This window comes from Schistocerca gregaria, chromosome 2 (assembly GCF_023897955.1).
Source record: "Schistocerca gregaria isolate iqSchGreg1 chromosome 2, iqSchGreg1.2, whole genome shotgun sequence".
NCBI lineage: Eukaryota > Metazoa > Arthropoda > Insecta > Orthoptera > Acrididae > Schistocerca > Schistocerca gregaria.
Window position 1 is genome coordinate 67,825,046 of NC_064921.1, and position 20,566 is coordinate 67,845,611.

Here is a 20,566-nt window from a genome sequence, read left to right on the forward strand (position 1 = left end):
ACCACATAACATCATGTTAGCCGGTATTTTAAAATGTGTTATTTCATATGACAGCAGTAATGTACGTTGCCGGTCTAATTCCGTAACACGGGAGAAATTTATCCGTTTCCGATTGTTCCAATGAAGTGATGCTTATTGCATGAAATAATCCGAAGCATGTTAACAATCTGTGTTAGCGAACAATTGTGTAATAGAGGGGAAAACAGTTCGAAAACTAGTACATATACATATATGCTCCGCGTACACTTCAAGTGTGAAAGCTAGAAGGTACTCTTCATAGTGCCATACGTGAAGGTTTCGTCTCGTTCGAGTCGTGGATGGCTTGTACGAAGAACAACTGTTTTCGTACCTTTGGTCGATGTGTTGTAAGTCGAATTTTAATTTCAGTGTCATCAATAGTTCAAAGCTGAAGAAAATTAGCAATGAGCAGATTAACGTGAGTTGTTGTTTATAATATTGTAACAAATGAGGGAAAAATGAAGCACAAAAGAAACTTCATAACTGACATACTTACAGGTCCTGACTCCACTGAATGGAAAGATAAGAAGTTTTAATTTTTTATTTATTCTTATATTTTTCTTGTTCTCAGCGTTGCGACTGGTGCATAAGATATCAAAATTGTGGGCTATGACTAAAATGGCTATGGCCTAAAGGTCAAAGTTGGTCGCACCGAACAAAATGGATACAGACTTGAACGCTAAACGATTGCGCGCGTTCAAGTAGCGTAACAAACATCCACACTCTGATATTTGTACTCGGATGTTAACCCTGAAATTAATAATTAAATCTTCCAGTGGTCAGAAAATTTCCTTCAGTTGAGCGAAAAAGAAGACTTTGATTTCACTACTATACTAGAGCTATATTTGTAGTTGTTTGTATAAAAAAATTCTGTTTGCCCCACTAGCGACGTTGGTGTTTAAAATACATGAATGATGTCCATTTAACACTCTTGAGTTGGTGCCTTAGACTACAAAACGGAATTTTATAAGTTATTGGTAAATGGCTAGTAACTCCTTTATGCCTTTATGAACCGATGGTGAAAGCACGAAATGCAAGTAAAGAAATAAGGTTGCATAACAGAGGAATAGACATACGCAATTGTGAGCTGAAGTATACTGAGGGCCATCCATGATCTGCGATTATCGCGGTGTAGAGCAGATGATTGCAATACATCTACGTGCCATGTTGCAGGCAGCCATTGAGAGGGCAGATAGTCAAGAGCTGTTAACCAGATTACCACTAATCTAATATAAATTCATCGCATTTGTGATCGTTCTTTCGTTCCTTCATTTCCACTTTGGCAGTCTGACATTTCCGTTATTGTTACGCATATATACAAGGCAACAATTATTGGACTAGCCTATATGAAACAAAATCGTCTTAAGTTCTGAACGGTTTGCGTTAGGTCGTTCGAACTGCACGGTTGGCGGCGGGGCATGGTGGGAAATAGTATCCGCATGCATGATTTGGTTTAGCGACGAAGCCCACTTACATATGGGTGGATTCGTCAGTAAGCAGAATTGGCACATTTTGGGCACTGAGAATCTACTTTTCGCGATCGAGAAGTCTCTTCAACCTCAACGGGTGGCTGTGTGATGTGCAATGTTCAGTCACGGAATAATCTGTGTGATATTCCTAGATGGTACACTACCTACTGAACGGTACGTTAAGGTTTTGGAAGACGATTTCATCCCCATTTTCCAAAGTGGCCCTAATTTCGACAAGATGTGGTTCATGCAAGACGGAGCTCGACCCCATCGACGCAGAAAAGTGTTTGACGTCCTGGAGGAGCACTTTGGGGATCGCATTCTGGTTCTGGGGTACCCAGACGCCTCTGGCATGGGCATCGATTGGCCGCCATATTCTCCGTATCTGAACACATGCGACTCCATCTGCGTCACATCATCGCTAATGATGGAAGGCATATCGAAGATGTCGTAATCTAAATCCGTTTACTTGTTGAATGAAGTGTGTGCACACCGTAACTAATTTAAGTTTTTTTTGTGTGTAGTTCAACAACTGTCACCCTGTATATAATACATTTGCACCTTTCGTGTTGAGGGATCAAGAACGATTTCGTTGTGGTGACAAAACGATGCGAACTTCTCGCGTTGTGTGGGCGGCCCTTTATTGATTTTTTTTAAAACGTTTACCACTTGCAGTCGCTTCTGTTATTGATGCACACAACACTTTTGCACTCATTGCTGATATACTATTAATCATTTCGTCTTAAAGAGTTTTAGGTTAGTTTGAAAGGCGGCATTTGGTTTTGAGTTCGCAAAGCTAACCAAAAATACAAGACCCCGTATCCAGCTGCCGCACCTGACATTGCGCTTGCCCATGGCCTGTTATCCCCCCTCCTCCTCGCCCCCTTCTCAAATAGCTAAATATTTGTGACTTCGAAGAATGTAAATGTCATTGTTGCTCGTTTCACTCGTAGCAATTTAAGGTGTACTCATAGGTTCCTGCCTAACCACACACTCGAGAGTAGCAATATATTAGAAAATAAACAGCAAATAGTTGTGACAAGCAGGGAATTGTAAATACCACTGCTGCCCTGTGTCAGTCGCAGCAATTTAAGCTGTGCTCTTAAGTTCGTGGCTAACCACACCCTATGAAATATCGACTTATTCGGAAAAATGGCCAAATATTTTTAATAAGCAAGAATACAAATGCAATGACTGGTCCCAGAATCTGTTACAAACACGAAGATGTAAAAAGAGTTAGCGTAAGGCAGGATGCGAACCTACTTCCTTCTGCTCCGTCCTAACCACACGACCAAGCCGAACACTGGCAGTGAGAAATAATATTATCATTCATAGGATGTCCTGAAGGCTGCTACCGCCAATGTGTCTTGAACTGACGTTTAATTGTAAAAAGTTCTAAGAAGGGTGACGTGATAAAGCTTCAATGCGCCAAAAACAACAGTGAGGTGTGTGCTGGTTACGGAGAGGCTTTGCGCATGAGCAAGATGAGATGTGGGTGCTGGCTGTTGAGTCTTGTAATAGATATGAATAGGTTGTGGTAGGGGACTGATCTGTGTTATAGCCGGAAGTCAGCGTTATTTTCGAGACTTGATGCTTTAATTGCAGCACAATCGATGTGCTCGCAATTACGATGCTGCGTACTCTGATGAAGAGATTTGAATGTTACAGTTTGTTTTCGAACTGGCGAAGTCAACGAGAGTGACTGGAAAAAAACTGACGGTGGTGATGGGCTGCACTGCTTTAGGATGTGGCTTTTGGACGTTAACTCGCGGCAATCGCGATTAAAATGATCGTTTCCAAAGTATTATGGGATACTTCCTGAATGCTCCGATTTCTAAGATAGTGGTTAGGCAGTAACCTAAAACTACGGCTTAAATTTTACAGATCATTTTGTGTTATATGGCAGCAATCTACATAACTAAATTTCATTATGCTGTCGTGAATTTTGATGATAACATTTATAGAACGGCATTTTATCATTGGTTCCACCCATCAGCACCGCCCATGCCAACTGCTATTCCACATTTTGCGTATTTTTCTTACAATATAATTGCTGCGCGTAGTGGCCGCGCGGTTAGAGGCGCCATGTCACTCATTGCACGGCTCCTCCCGCCGGAGGTACATGTCATCCCTCGGGCATGGATGTCAGCGTTGTTCTTAGCACAAGTTAGTTTAAGTGGTGTGAAAGTCTAGGGACCGATGACCTCAGCAGTTTGGTCCCTTAGGAACTCACACACATTTGAACATTTAAAATGTAGTTTTCATCGCACTGTAGGGCAAATTGTTATGTTTATATTAGTAGATATACTTCTGCTACCACAGATTCTATTGATGTACTCGCCCATCACAGAATAGTAGAGCCATCGATTTCGTTGAAAAGTAAACAAATGGTACAAATGGCTCTACGCACCATGGGACTTAACATTTGAGGTTATCAGTCCCATAGAGTTAAAACCCAACTAACGTAAGGACACCACACGCATCCATACTCGAGGCAGGATTCGAACCAGCGACTGCAGCAGGCGCGCGGAAAGTAAACAACTATGCATACTCCTTGGGAGATCCTCAGCATCATAGGGGGGCGTATCCATGCGTCACTGTGCGTATAGTTCTTGCTCTTGCTGCATAATTTGATCTCAACGGATTTTTTAGGAGAGAGAAATCACCGCATGGAACACGATTTTTGTCTCGTCAAATATACACTGAGGTGACAAACGTCATAGGACAGCGATCGCACATATACACACGACGGTAGTATCGCTTACACAAGGTGTAAAAGGGCGGTACATTGGCGGAGCTGTCATTTGTACTTCCAGTACGTCACTTGTGCAACATATAGAAGCTAAGATTACAGACCTAGGCACGAAATCAGAAAAAACTGCAACTATCAAAGTTGGCCCAAGTATAAAATGTTGAGAAATTCAAAAAATGCAAGTACGCAGAGATAGTTGTTCGTAGTTTAAACTGGAAGGAAATTAAAAAAAGTCGTAGATAATGGGTTAGCTCCCTTGTCCTAAGTTTATAATTCTAGGAAAGTAAGAAAGTCTGGTTTCAATGCGAGAAAGCAAAAACAGATCAACTGTTCTAAATTTAATTAAAAAAAAATACGGGCATCACAGATCACTTGTGACTAACGGGTTGAACCATGGATTATTTCCTCTCGGTTATTCTATGAATATGGTTTTTTAAAATTGAATCAGCGGTTTTGAAAAGGGCACGAGCCCACATGAAGTAATTTTCGGGAAATCGATTAAAACTGTCTTTTAAAATATTTTTGATTTATATTTTTATAAGAATTTTTAATTAATGTATATATTTAACATCCACTGTGTACCTCAATTGCAAGTGATTTTCTTTTTTGTTTTCGCAAAAAAAGTTTAAAGTAAGTGGACTTTTGCCTTTTTTTTTTTTAAAAAAAAGGAACTTTGAATAATAGCACTTTCTAAGAAAACGTGTTTTTATTTAATGTTGAATGGGAATATGTTAACATTGTATCAAAAACATCATTACTTATTTGGATTATGAATAAAAAATAACAAAATATGTGCATTTTAAGGTTATATTTTATATTCAGTCATCATTTAGTTCTTCGTCTCGTGTCAGCCATTCACATATTTCTTCATAAAAGGGGATATGCTCCTGTGGAATGTACTTTACCAACTTTTTAATATCTTCAACTTTCTTACGGTTGATTGGGCACTTGTTATGTTAAGCCTCCTCCGTTGGTAAGGAAATGTTTCCTCCCTTAGCCAGAGTAAAATGGAGTACTGTTAACCCATCAATATGTTCATCATAAGCTTTCAACGCCCCAGGATTATATTTTTCACACTGGAACTGAAATACTTTGATATATTAAAATCAATTTTGTCCTTTTTTTGCACCCTATTTCCCAAAGATTCAGTCGACTTGGTTGTCTTTTTGTAAAATTTTGCCCACCAACTTTTATGATAGATACTGAACGATTTTTCATCCAGTGCGCTAGTAAATTTACATTTTGAACTTGATTCAGCTTCTTTCATTGCTTACTCTGTAGGCGAATACAAACGATCACTCCGCTTTATACACACATCAAAAAAGGTTTTGCATCACCTCCGTTCGTAGAGTTCCGGAACCTGTACGGAAAATTGGAAAAGAGATCAACATAAACATCATTTCCGCCCTTCTTATTGCTCATGAAAACGACACATTGCATGTTGTACCACCATATAGTGAGACCTTCAGAGGTGATGGTCCAGATTACTGTATATACCGGTACCTCTATTACCCAGTAACAAGTCCTCTTGCATTGATAAGTGCCTGTATTCGTCGTGTCATACTATCCACAAGGTCATCAGGGCTCTGTTCTCCCGCTCCTCAACGACGATTCGACGTAGATCTCCCAGAGTGGTTGGTGGGTCACTTCGTCCATAATCAGCCATTTTCAATCTATCCCAGGTATGTTCGACAGGAGAACATGCTGGCCGAGAGTTGATCGATGTCGTTATCCTGAAGGAAGTCATTCACAAGATGTGCACGATGGGGCCGCGGATTGTCGTCCATGAAGACAAATGCGTCGCCAATATGCTGTCGATATGGTTGCACTATCGGTCGGAGGATGGCATTCATATATCGTACGGCCTTTACGTCGCCTTCCATGACCACCTGCGGCGTACGTCGGCCCCACATAATGCCACCCTAAAACCTCCACCCTGCTGCACTCGCTGGACAGTGTGTGTAAGGCGTTCAGTCTGACCGGGTTGCATCCAAACACTTCTCTGGCCATTGTCTGATTGAAGGCATATGCGACACTCATCGTGATGTGGTCCATATGGCATGTTGTTGGGCCATCTGTACCACGCTCCTTGGTGTCATGGTTGCAAAGATGGATCTCGCCATGGACGTCGGTAGTGAAGTTGTTCATCACGCAGCCTATTGCACACAGTTTGAGTCGTAACATGACGTCCTGTGGCTGCACGAAAAGCATTATTCAACATGGTAGCGTTGCTATCAGGGTGCCTCCGAGCCATAATCCGTAGGTAGCGGTAATCTACTGCAGTAGTAGCTGTTGGGCGGCCTGAGCGAGGAATGTCATCGACAGTTCCTGTCTCGCTGTATTTCCTCCATGTCCGAACGACATCGCTTTGGTTCACTCCAAGACGCCTGAACACTTCCCTTGCTGAGAGGCCTTCCTGGCACAAAGTAACAATGCGGACGCGATCGAACCGCGGCATTGACCGTCTACGCATGGTTGAACTAAAGACAACACTAGCCGTGTAGCTTCTTCCTGGCGGACTGACTGAAACTGAACTGCTGTCGGACCCCCTCCGTCTAATAGGCGCTAATCATGCATGGTTGTTTATATCTTTGGTCGGGTTTAGTGACAACTCTGAACAGTCAAATAACTGTGTATGTGATACAATATCCACAGTCAACGTCTATCTTCAGTTCTGGGAACTAGGGTGATGCAAAACGTTTCTTGATGAGTGTATAGCTTTTAATTACCACAAGGTCATAGTAACAGGGGAGGAAAGAGTCCCCCTATGTAGGATAATGCTGTGCAATTTTGTCGAATCTTCCTGTTGCAACCAGATTCATGATAAAGCGTGTGACTGTGTTCAAAAATGGTTCAAATGGCTCTGAGCACTATGGGACTTAACAGACAAAGAACTACTTAAACCTAACAAACCTAAGGACAAAGAAATGACTCTGAGCACTGTGGGACTCAACATCTGAGGTCATCAGTCCCCTAGAACTTCGAACTACTTAAACCTAACTAACCTAACGACGTCACACACATCCATGCCCGAGGCAGGATTCGAACCTGCGACCGTAGCAGTCGCGCGGTTCCGAACTGATGCGCCTAGAACCGCATGGCCACCGCGGCCGGCACCTAAGGACATCACACACATCCATGCCCGAGACAGCATTCGAACCTGCGACCGTAGTGGTCGCGCGGTTCCAGACTCAAGCGCCTAGAAGCGCTCGGCCATGTGATTGTATGATTTCGGTTTCGACCACCACAGGAATCTGAAAATAAATGAAGCGCCATAGTGCTGTCAGGTATGTTATTTCATATGCAATATATATGTTTTTGGATAGGGTCCGCCTTTAGCAAAACACAGTTTTGTTTTTTAACCCAAACATGTTTCACTGCAGTTGCAGCATCCTCAGTGGGCTTTTATTTTCCATCTGTTAAAGATAAAGAACGTTCTTTGTTGTTTTGTACACATGTAGCTATTAGTTTTTTTTATAAAAAATGTAATTATAGATATTTGAAAAAACACATAAATTATGAAAATCCATACCTTATAAAAAAAACTAATAGCTACATGTGTACAAAACAACAAAGAACGTTCTTTATCTTTAACAGATGGAAAATAAAAGCCCACTGAGGATGCTGCAACTGCAGTGAAACATGTTTGGGTTAAAAAACAAAACTGTGTTTTGCTAAAGGCGGACCCTATCCAAAAACATATATATTGTTAAAGCAAACACGGAAAAAAGAGCTTCAATACCAAGATGATTATTCATATGCAATGATTAAGAAGTGAGCACACCTAATTGGGTCCTTTGCTGCCCAAGTCCTCGTGATATAAATGGAGTACTGAGGTTCCCTTTTTCATATCATTGATGCAAAACAATTACACACATAATTATCTCATGTAAAATACGTCTTACACTGGAATGTGCAGCAAGGGCAAATTCTGTATGTAATCAAAACAAATACTTGTGATATCATCTCGTTCAACCCAATTTGCTGTTACTTCCATCATTTTGTTGTAGATCTTCTGTGATCCACGCTTGTGTACCAACGGATCTGCGCCTGCAACACGCTTAGCGTTATCATTTAGAAAATTACTTTTAAGTTTTTGACCGTACTCCTCACAAGTAGCACACACATCTTTTTGTGGCGTCCCAAGTGCATAGTCGAAGTTCTCCTTCTAATACTTCTAATAAAATGAATAAGTAACTTTAACGTCTGGATACCTTTTGCAAAAAAGAGCATGCATGATATTTACTGTTAGTTTGGCATTCAGATACTTTATATTTCGATTTACATAATGTGTTTCCTTAACTGGGGAAGAGGAAGTATGCTCATTTATTTTTTCACGAACTGCTCCTGCTACAGCTTTGTTTCTAGAGTTTTTTGATTTTCCTCAATTTTCTTTTGGAGATTCCCCTGCAGCCAGCAAGTCAACAAGTCTTCTCAATATCTTTTCGGATACTCCATACAAACTGATAAATGCTTTTTTGCAAATAGAATATCTATTACCTGCAAGAGTAATGCTGTACAAAACATTGTGGAGTCTGGCCTTTGGAGTATCCTTCCATGGTCTACGGCGATGAACATCAGATAAAGTCAGCTGGCCGTGTGGGAAAATATCTTGCTCCGTTTTAGTTTCAAATTAATGGAACATTTTCAAAATTGTTATCTTGTCTAGGTCACTGAGTTTTGTAACACACTCCATACTGCATCTGAAATAGAAAAAAAAAGCTACTAGTTTTGGCTGTAGTGTTTTTTAATGGATATTTAGGCAAACTGTGTTATCTGCATAAATCCATGGAAATATAAATTTAGCACTGTATATTTTTAATTTATTTGAGCTTAAATACAGGTTTTATGCTAAGTTGTTGAAGATTAATAACTACAGCGAAATTAATTGATTGATCCCAGTAAACAGAATAAGCCCGCTTAAAAATTTTGATGTCTTTGTTTTATAGGTTTTAATTAGTGAAGATGAAGTGAATGTTTACCTCATGCAAATGTGATTTTTATTGTTCTGCTGGCCATTATGTTGAAAGCTTATTTTGTATTAGATTATATATTTAATAAGATGTAACCTACATAAAAGTTAGGTTAGAAACTTACCTGCAATCGGATCCTGTAGATCTGGCTGCAATGACTGCCAAAATAGCTGACGTACATTTCCCTTTGCTTTACACCATTTAATCTTTTTCTATTTATATTCTTCTGGGTTTCGTTGGTCAGTTTTCCGTTTTCGAGGTGATTCATTAGTATCACTGTCCATGTTTGTACGCAAATCAACTATAAAACTACACTCAACCAGCTGCTTGGACAGTTTACTAAAATGGTCATCAGATAGCAGCAGCATGTCCGAAAGAACATATATATATATATATATAGTTAAGGCTCACCGGCCATTTGACAATCTTCTTCTGTGTGGAAGCACAAACAGTGTCCAAACTCATACGGGAATGAATATAATTGGCAGGGGCACTATGAATATAGTGCGGGGCAGTAAGTTGCGAATGTGGATCTCACAGGAGGCGTGCCAGAGATAAGTCCCTGTAGTCGCACTATCCTCTGTGTCCTTGGTGGCTCCGATGGATTTAGACACCCTCTGTAATAAAAAAAAAGTGAGTGGCTGGACCAACGCTGAACTTCAACGGGTGTCATGGGTCGTTCGCCCCCAACAAACGCAACGAACAAAATGAGATTAAAAAAAAAAGAGATTAATAGTGCGTCTGCCATGTAAGCAGGCGATCCCGGGTTCGCATCCCGATCGGGGCACACATTTTCAACTGTCCCCGTTGACTTATATCAACGACTGTATGAAGCTAAGGGTATTCATTTAATTGTAATTTCATTCTAACGAGCTGCATGGTCACCGATGGTATCTGTTCTTTCGGACATCTTCATAAATATATTACCTTGATAAAATTCTACGTAAATTACATCTATGTATGATTCCACCTTGTTACTTCTCTTCTTAATTTATTAACTAATTAACTGGGAATGAAGGAGCTTGCACAGTGGAAGACGATCCTGTGTCACACCTCAAGGTCACCAGTGCTACGTTTAGAAGCCAAGACCCCACTTCTCCTGTGTTTGAAATGGTGTCACATAGTTTCAGTTCAAGCAATTATCTTTGTGTGCAGCGGACCTTTGTTTATTTAAGCAACTGCGTGTTGGGGAGGGCTTCCGCAGGCGTTATACAACCTCTGAACGTGCTGTCACTGGACTAACACCACCGCATACGGTGCACCAGATGAGATCACTACGCCAGCCATTCTGGTGGCTATAACATGCCGCCATTTGGGTGCTGTAAGTCTGATCTGTAGTGACCTACAGAGAATGAAAGCTCCTCATAAGATCATTGAAATTATTAAGGAAATGATAATGTCGTGCAAAGGAAACGTCATGTTGGTTGATAATTAGCAGGAACGGTCTAATCAGACATGAAAATACAGGTACCACGGCACATATGGTTAAATTAATAAGCATGTGAATCATCCACTGAGATACGTAAATTAACGCTTAATAATTAGGCAAAGGATTGTAGTTGTGAGACCTAACATTATCACATGCGGGTGAGCGTAATAAAAGCATAATTATGAGAATAAATCTTGGATATCCCCAGTGGATGCAAGAATGATTAGTAGTTAATGGAACAACTGAGAAAATAAGTACGAACACCAGTAAAATTCCCAGAGTACATGATTGTAGCAACTAGCTGGCTTCAGAAGTTAAGACTATGCATTTAGCCTCTGATGAAAGTTAACTAACATTGGATCATTACCGAATCGGTGATGGCATCGTAGGCTCGTTCTTACCATTCACACAACATTAAGGTGATTCGTGGCAGCAGTAACAGCTGGAATTGGTGTGTCCAGTTCACCCTCATTACTCACTACTAAAGTGGAGGCATCCTACCATATGACAGCAAATCTCGTCTGGCAGCAATTTATTATACTTCCGTTATCTGTCCTAAACACTTTACTCATCGACTGCGTAGCAGTAAGCGCTCTCTATGTTAACTCTCTGAACTTGGCTGTTTTTGCTATTGCGGAGACCTTGCCGGGAACTCAGCTGGTCTTGTGACTCCCGTCCAGTACTCATTTTATAAATAAGTTGAACAAACGTCTACTTCTGCAGATTTTGTAATCATTAAGCACTAATGCCGTGGCGTAGGGAGGGCAGCAGAAGACTTTTCCCGCTCACTGACAGGACTTTAAAATGCCGAATCAGAAGGCTTGCATGAGGGCGCACACGAGAAAGCCTACGCCCTATGAATATAAACATTATGAACCACCTGCAAAGCCTGTTGCAATGATTTTGACGTAACTTTCTTTTGTACTGAAGCCGGAGAGCAATGGCTGATTCCAGACTCCTTTGAGCCTTGCATGTACACCTGGTTGCACCTGATATTTTGCAAAAAATATTTCTTTAGGCGTGGTAAAATGCATTTTTGTGACAGTTACGCAGTCAGTTGGACAACTCGGAGCCCAGGGGTGCCCCAAAACCAATCTGTTTGGTTCACCTGTGCTGCAAAGCAGACCTCAGCTCTAAACACGTTTATCGACCCTCCTGTTTACATGTAAATTCCTGTGTCGCCGAAGCCTCCCAGGAAGCTTTCATCTCTGCAGAAAAATAACAGGCTCTTCATTGTAATAAAAATAAAGGCAAGAGAACACTCTCAGCAAATAGTAGTACTAAATGTTTTCTGCAGTTACGATGCACTTTAGAGATTGACTACATGGGGATGTATATATAATGTTACGAAATGTGTTGCGTGACCCTTTTGGAGAAAAGGCACCACATAACAATCACCACATTCCATCTCTGCATATAGTTGGAAATTTACCGTAAGTTCTAAAAATTTTCTTAAATCTCTTCATTTGGGCATCCTGCAGAGTGACCCACTCGTGAAAGCTTTGAAGTAGCAGCTGTTACAAATAATTGGGATATTCCAGTTATCCAGCATAGTATCCAACGTACTGTCTGGATGTACTGCTATCCCGTTCTAAAACTGGAGCAGGTTTAAGTGTAAAGTCGCCTTAGAAATACGTCTGTCTTCTAACGGAAGTGGTGGATTAGATCTAAACTTAGAGTGCCAGAAAGAGCGTCGCTTTCCAGTACTCAGTCATAGCTACTCTTTCCATCAGATGGGCTGCAGCCAGAGGCGCCGGCTGTTGTGGTGGTGATGCTGGTGGTGGTGGTCAATCAAGAATAAGACGAGACAGTGCAGAACCACACTCACAGAAGTGTGCACTGAGTAGACAGTGGCTGCGGTTAATGGTGGAGTAAGTGGCACAGCACAGAACGACGTGGCGTGGCTGCTGGCACGGCACTTGTTGCGGCAACTGCATAACTTACTGCGGACATCTTAGTGGCGTCTAGACAGTAGCTTAGTAGACACAAAACACTCAAATAAATAAACCAACACGTCGATCCAAGTCCTTCAGACACCGTCCAAACTAGCAAACTAGTGGAGTGTTGCGGCTGTCAGCTCAGCAGGCGTCGTGATTTTGCCTGGTGCGCATTGGTTGGTTTAAGTGGCTCTGAGCACTATGCGACATAACTTCTGAGGTCATCAGTCCCCTAGAACTTAGAACTACTTAAACCTAACTAACCTAAGGACATCATCACACATCCATGCCCGAGGCAAGATTCGAACCTGCGACCGTAGCAGTCGCTCGGCTCCAGATTGTAGCGCCTAGAACCGCACGGCCATTCCGGGCGGCGGTGCGCATTGGGACATGAGGTCAGCCCGAGCGGATGTTGGACCAGAGGTCTGAGGGTAGCATGGACTGCAGAAACCGTCCCCAACGCGCTTTTGTTTAAATACATAAACAGTCCTATTCTGTTCCATTAGACAAAACGGTAACTGTTTAAATAAAAACGTTGTGACACTGTTTTAAATTTATGACAAGTGCGCCCTTGGTTTTTAAACTTAGCACCAGTTACTAGGTAACCTTGCAGATTTCCACAGTAGGCTTTGACATCAGGATTTCTTAATGAAACTTAGAACAACTGAGTTGTTTTGAATTTATCGTTATTTTAAAGTGTGATTTTTTCATTTCCCGTTGTTTAAATATTACGACAAGTGGGCATCTTGGATTTTCTTCAATTCCTCACCAGTGTATACTTAAGGCATCTGCGCTATTCCGCCATCTTGCATTTTTTGTTGCAAAATGCCATCACGCAAGACAAAGAATCCCATCAAGGATTCTTCTAAAGGGTGTTCCTTTTTCAGCCAAGGTGAACGATGTTACTAAGCAGTAAGCGCATGAACACATTTCTCCCTTCAACATGCAGTACAATCTTCATCTAAATGACTACCGAAATTAATAAAATAAAGAGTCTTAATCAGCAAAGCAACTGGCGGAGGAGCACTCCACTCTGTTGCAGCCACTATCTCCGTCAGGGATGGGAAAAAAAAACAGGCACATGCATACACACTAACATACACACACACACACACACACACACACACACACACACACACACACACACACACACAGGCACACGGGTATATTTTGTAAAAATACAGTTTTCATTCTGCATGTGTGAAAGTTTTACAGTGTGTAGATACATCCTTGCCGCTTATTTTCAAACTTAGTTCAACCTGGTCCCATGAGTGACGCCGTCACAGCATGTTTTCAAGATGGCTGCTACACTTGACGTTCGTCAGAAGCAACGTGCTGTCATAGAATTCCTGTGCTGTGGAAACGAGACAGTGGGAAACATCCACAAGAGGTTGAATAAGGTGTATGGAGATGCTCCTGTCGATCGCAGTACAGTTAGTCGGTGGGAAACAGGTTACGTGATGAAAGCGACCACACCAATATTGAGGATTCTCCTCGCAGCGGGAGACCTCATACTGCACACACTCCAATGTGCAGAGAGTTAACGAATTGGTGACTGCTGACAGACACATCACAGTGAACGAATTGTCACGCTACGTTGGGATAGGAGAAGGAAGTGATTGCAGAATACTGAAAGTGTTGGCGTTAAAAAAAGTTTTTGCCAGGTTGGTTCCCAGGATGCTGACAGTGGATCACAAAGAAACAAGAAAAACGGTATGCAGTGAACTTTTGGAACAGTACGAGAATGTTGGAGATGAATTTCTTGGAAGAACTGTGACAGGTGATGAAACATGGCTCCATCATTTTTCACCGGAGACAAAAAGGCAATCAATGGAGTGGCATCATGCAAATTCACCCAAGAAAAAAAAAAATTCAAAACCACACCTTCTGCTGGAAAAGTTATGGCTATGGTGTTTTTCGATTCTGAAGGACTCTTGCTTGTGGACATCATGCCAAGTGGAAACACCATAAATTCAGATGCATATGTGACGACACTGAAGAAACTTCAAGCTCGACTGAGTCGTGGCTCCATGTGACTACCATCTCTTTGGGAAACTGAAAGACACTCTTCGTGGAACAAGGTTTGAAGATGATGACTCCATTGTGCACGCTGCCAAACAGTGGCTCCAACAGGTTGGTCCAGAATTTTACCTTGCGGTTATACAGGCGCTGGTTCCAAGATGGCATAAGGCAGTAGAGAGGGATGGAAATTATGTGGAGAAACGAAAATATTGTTCCTAAAGAATGTATCTACACAATGTAAAGCTTTCAAACATGTACAATGAAAGACAGATTAAAAAAATTAGTGTGCATTTCTTTTGGAGTGACCCTCGTATATTTCTTGTCCAGAAGTAAAGTGAAATAGCTCCAATTCACCCAAGGTTTGTGTTTATGGAAAGTTTCTGTTAGTCATTGGGCGATTACCGGAACTGAAAATACTCTCCTGAGATTCAATGTTGTGATTACCTCTGTCCCATTCCCACTCTATTGGGACATTTGGCTCAAAAGAACGAAGTCCTATCTCAGTCCGCCCACTTCTCACGAGCTGGGAACCAAGAACAAACCGACCATATGGAATGGTCACGTGGTGCCATTTGCATCACCTATGATTGATAATGACATTGACGCACTGCACGTGTTTAGTAAGTCATTGACTTAAGATTGTGTAGTCGTAAACAAAGACTCTTTCACATGCAGTAGTCTTTTATTTTTTATATGGGAGATATGGTCCCAGGATCAAATTCATAGCAGTTTCCATTCACCATTCCCGACTACGGTTTTTAGGAGTTTTCCTTTGGCCGTGAAGGCAAATTTGCAACCAGAAATCTTCTCGTAAGTAGTCTAATTTAGGATTCCCTCTACTCCGCTGAATCTATGTGGTCCATTATTCGAACAGCCTGATCTATATGAAAAATAAAATGCAGAAAAAAATCCGTAATATTGCCTGCAAGTATGTTACCTTTGTTTAGCCCTTTACTGGTATATATCCCTTCCACCTTTCATTCTTGCTGACACTATGCATTAATTTCTTGTCATCTGAACTCTTAATTCATACCGGTGCTTCTCGTTTCACCTACGGTCTCTTTGTGGTGTTTGTTATTCCCATAGTCATGTATACTTCCACAGTTTCCATTTCTCCTCTAGCTGTGTCTGCTTTCCCATTTTGTACCTTGTGTTAAACTCATTTTATAGATGCCTACGTTCCCTTTTACCTGCTTCATTTATGCATTTTTAAATGCAATACAATGCGATGATTTCTGCTGGCCTTTCTCTTTTTGCCTATTTCATTTACTGCTGCCTTCACTGTTTCATCTTTCAAAGCTACCCATTCGTTTCCTATTGCATTCATCTTCCATGTTTTAGGTGATCATCCAGTAACACTCCCTTTAAAACTCTCTTCATCTTATCCAGGGCCCAGTTGCTTAATTTCCTACCTTTCTACAGTTTCTCAAGCTTTAAGCCACAGTTAATAACAAATAAATCATGGACAGAATCTACATCTGCCATTTGAAATCTATTCCAGTTTAAACTATAGTTTTGTATCTTTGTTTTCTTATGACTTAATCCATTTCAAGCCTTAAAGGGTCTCCATGTATCTTTCTTGTATAAACCGTCTTCCATTTTCCGTTATGACTAAGCTAAGTGTTGCTTATGACTAAACTGTGCTCTGTGAAAAGTTATTTCAGTCAGCTTGCCATTCATTAATTTTCCCAACCAACGTTCTCTCACTAATTTTTCTTCTCTTCCTATTCCTACTATCGAATTCCGGTCCCCCATCAAAGTGAAATCTTGGCTCCCACACTGATCTGATTAATTTATTTACCTAATCATATATTGTTTCTATATCTTCACCATCAATTGATCTAATAGGCATTTAAACTTGTGCTACGGTCGTGCATGTTGGCTTTGCCTTTGTCTTGGTTACGACAATACTGCTTCTAGTAAGTAGCTCACCCACATTCCGGTTTTCTGACTCATTATTAAACCAACACCATCTGTACTCCTATGCTGTTTTGTGGTCATAATCCTGTAGTCACATAACGAAAAGTCCCATTCTTCATGACACTGCTCTTTATTGATTCCCAATATCAGTAACTTCAGATATCAGATTATAACTTCAGATATCAGTTTCTAAATTCACCTGCCGGTTCACTAACCTACCTAGCTACCAGATTAAGGGGTCTAACGTTGTGCACTCCGACCTGTAGATGCCAGTTTCATGACAACGTGCTTTTAAGAAATCCGTGCCCAGGATTGGGGCTCTATTTTTCTACTGTAGTTATATAGTTTACCTTAGACACTGCCTCTACATGGGTATATGGGTATACTACATTGGTACAGCAGTGCCCTTTGCAAGTAGAAGCTATGGCTGATCATAATTGTTGGTGCATATAACATCTAACATTCAGCTGGCAGTGTATAATAAGGTGTTGTCAGTACTCACAGATTCTGGAAGATGGCTGACAGTGATGGTGTATTATATGTATATTGGTGTGTATGGTGTTCGGCGGTCAATGTAGCAGTGACTGTGGAATTTTCTCAGATCAAGTTCCACTCACACACAAAAGATCTGCTAAACTGAGAATTAATTCTGAGAAATCTTTTTTGCAGTCCGTTCTTGAAAGTAATGTCAACTGTTAAAGTCCGGAGAAGGAAAGGAGGAAGTGCACATGAAAGCAAAAGAATAGATGACGGAGCTGTTGACACTGCAAGAGCAACTGAATTCTTAAATCCTATACATCCAAAATGGTAAGTATGATTATTTTCTGCTTAAAATAAAAGTCTAAGGACGAAATAGTAATCATCTTGTTTGTTCGGGCTAACGGCAGCATCAAACACCTGCAGATGCTATGCAGTAGAGATAAGACAATATACACTGATAGCCAAAGTATTAAAACGACTGTCTACCGTGAGACTGAATGCTCTCTGTTGGCATTGGCTGAATATGACACGGTAAGGATGTAAGATGTCGTGGTCTCCTGACCTTCATTGCTTACATATTCCGCCCTCACAATGATATTCCGCACATCAAGACGCTTCATTCGAACCGAAACTCGAGAAGATAAAGTCAATGTTGTATGAATTCATGTAAACGATATGCAAATAAACAGTAAGCGCACTGGGGTTGAAATACTCGAGGCTGGCGTACACACATACATTCCAGACACGACGGTCACAGGAGCTTTTAGTTCGGGAGAGAAACCGCACAACGGGGCGGTTCCTTCAGAGGACGACCCAGCCTATGTCGGCCGGTGACCGCCCGTGGAGCGGACAGCGTGGGCCCGAGTGAAAAGGGGGAATGACCCCATGTTAGGCTTCAAATCAAATTCCGCTACATTGTGTGGGAGCAGCCAGCCTACACATTCTTTATACATAGCACGCAGTTTCAGAGATTTTCACAGGGAGACAGAAAACGCCAATGCTACAGGTTTCTGCATTGGTTTCCTTAAACGAAACGTCGTTCTCCCGTTTTAGAAGAGCAATGCTGATTGTCAGACGATATTTCTGACGCCTTGAGCTGAAGGGGTAATGGAAGAGACCGAAATATATACCTCTTCACGTCTGGCATGGAGAAGCGCCGTTCCGTTGTCGCTCTTGGAGCGAGGAACAAGTCTCACCTCAGTGCTTCACTGGGAGAGCACCTCTGTCGAGAGCGAATCGAAGGGCGACTCTATATTGAGTCCTTGTGATTAAGCGTTGTTCAGTGTTGGCCGACACACTTATTGTGCGGTGTGAACGGTCAGAGTTATAGTTAAACGCCTGCGAGCGAATTTTTGAGTGGCATCGCGGTGGACTGGTTATCTGACCGGTGTACCACGCCAATAGTTAGACTAGGGGCGAGTAGGAATTCTTGACTTAATAAAGGCGTAGGGGGAGTTTGATTGGCGAAGGTCAATCCAGATAGAACGAGAGTTATCTTATTTGCCAGCAGCGAGCGGTGCAGACAGCAGCCATCACAGCTTACGGTATTGTGCGCTACAGCTATTGCGAGCGCCATATTTCCTCCACAACAGTACACTTCACTGCATTTCACACGTCACAGCCTCGACCGTACCTAGCAACATTCTAAAGGATAATTATTCAAGTTGAGTAGGCGCGCCTCTCAGCCATTCTGCCAAGTCAACAACCATGTTAAACTTTGTTCAGAAATTTCATTAGCGAACCCTATCCTTGAGAGGTAACTTCACATTCCGAAAAGAACCAGGATATAACTTGTTCAATTCATAACTAAAAGTGCCATTGTGATTTCTCAGAATTTTTGCAAAATAAATTATAACTTTCGTTAGTTTCATGTTTTTCTTACACTAACTAGGACTACTCCAGTACCCAAGTATCCCACTAGTTACGTAAGAAATATTGTGAAGTTTTGTGTCATTTCCTTAAAGCAGACGACTCCAGAAGATATTTATTGCTGTAAGTTTTTCAGGCATTTCTCTTTAGAACGTTAGGAGCGTCTGTCTGACTTCTGTAGTAGTGTGGGGGCGGAAATTGCATCTTGCAGGAGCCACAGGGTAAAGGGTAAATCTCAGATTAATCCGTTGCGCAGAATAACAGAATCTCAGACCAGCCCCACTCACAAGGAAAATATATAATTGTAGCAGAGACAAATGAGGAAGCATTCTAGCGCTATGTATGCTGCAAATGGGGAAATCTACTGACGCAAATGCCCCTGACAAAGCACACACTGTTATGGTCGTCGCCTTGGAAGAGACATCTCAGAAACGATGGCCCTTTGTTCGCTTGCCGCTATTGTTAGCACCTATGGAAAGCGATTGAAGGACGGTAAAACCACAAGTCGGTGTCGGGCGCCCACACCTCACAACGGAATGTGGATGTCAGAGGCAGGTACTTGCAGATCAAGTGATGGAATAGATTGCTGGTATAGGCAGAAGAGCTTTGGAGCACACTGTTGAAGATGTGTCTCTGCCGCAAACAATCACTACTTGATACCATACTGACAAAGCAATATCGTGAATTACACTACTGGCCATTAAAACTGCTACACCAAGAAGAAATGCAGCTGATAAACGGGTACTCATTGGACAAATATACTATACTAGAACTGACATGTGCTTACATTTTCACGCAATTTGGGTGCATAGACCCTGAGAAATCGGTACCCAGAACAACCACCTCTGGCCGTAATAACAGCCTTGATACGCCTGGGCATGAAGTCAAATAGAGCTTGCATGGCGTGTACAGGTACATCTGCCCATGCAGCTTCAGCACGATACCACAGTTCATCAAGAGTAGTGACTGGCATATTGTGACGAGCCAGTTGCTCGGCCACCATTGACCAGACGTTTTCAATTGGTGAGAAATCTAGAGAATGTACTGGCCAGGGCAGCAGTCGAACAATTTCTGTATCCAGAAAGGCCCGTACAAGACCTGCAACATGCGGTGGTGCATTATCCTGCTGAACTGTAGGGTTTCGCAGGGATCGAATGAAGGGTAGAGCCACGGGTCTTAACACATCTGAAACGTAACGTCCGCTGTTGAAAGTGCCGTCAATGTGAACAAGAGGTCACCGAGACGTGTAACCAATGGCACCCCATACCATCACTCCAGGTGATACGCCGGTATGGCGATGACAGATACACACTTCCAATGTGCATTCACCGCGATGTCGGCAAACACGGATGTGACCTTCATGACGCTGTAAACAGAACCTGGATTCGTCCGAAAAAATGACGTTTTGCCATTCGTGCACCCAGCTTCGTCGTTGAGTTGAAAGGGTACAGTACCGCTTGACATTGAAAATAGGTACAACATTCTTCGTTATTCTTGTCAGAACAACACATTTTTTTGTAATAATAACTCAATTTCACTTAATACACCGAAGCCGGGTACCAGTGTAGGAAAGAATGAAAATTTATTTATTTAATTGATCACATGTGCACTCCCACTAAATAAATCCCTACAACCAATTTGGTGGGATCTGCGAAATGAATGTGCAGTATATGATCATCTTTGAGACCCCCCTTGGG

The 20,566-nt window shown here is 41.8% G+C and overlaps 1 protein-coding gene across 1 annotated transcript in view; it reads left to right on the forward strand.

The window, feature by feature from the left end:
- The window catches only part of LOC126336334 (uncharacterized), a 1,038,948-nt gene that overhangs the window by 158 nt on the left and 1,018,224 nt on the right, over positions 1-20,566 (forward strand). Inside the window, exon 2 of the mRNA XM_049999897.1 lies at positions 17,190-17,327. Within this exon, the coding sequence (XP_049855854.1) occupies positions 17,206-17,327 (122 nt within the window). The 5' untranslated portion in view covers positions 17,190-17,205. The remainder of the gene's footprint in view (positions 1-17,189; positions 17,328-20,566) is intronic.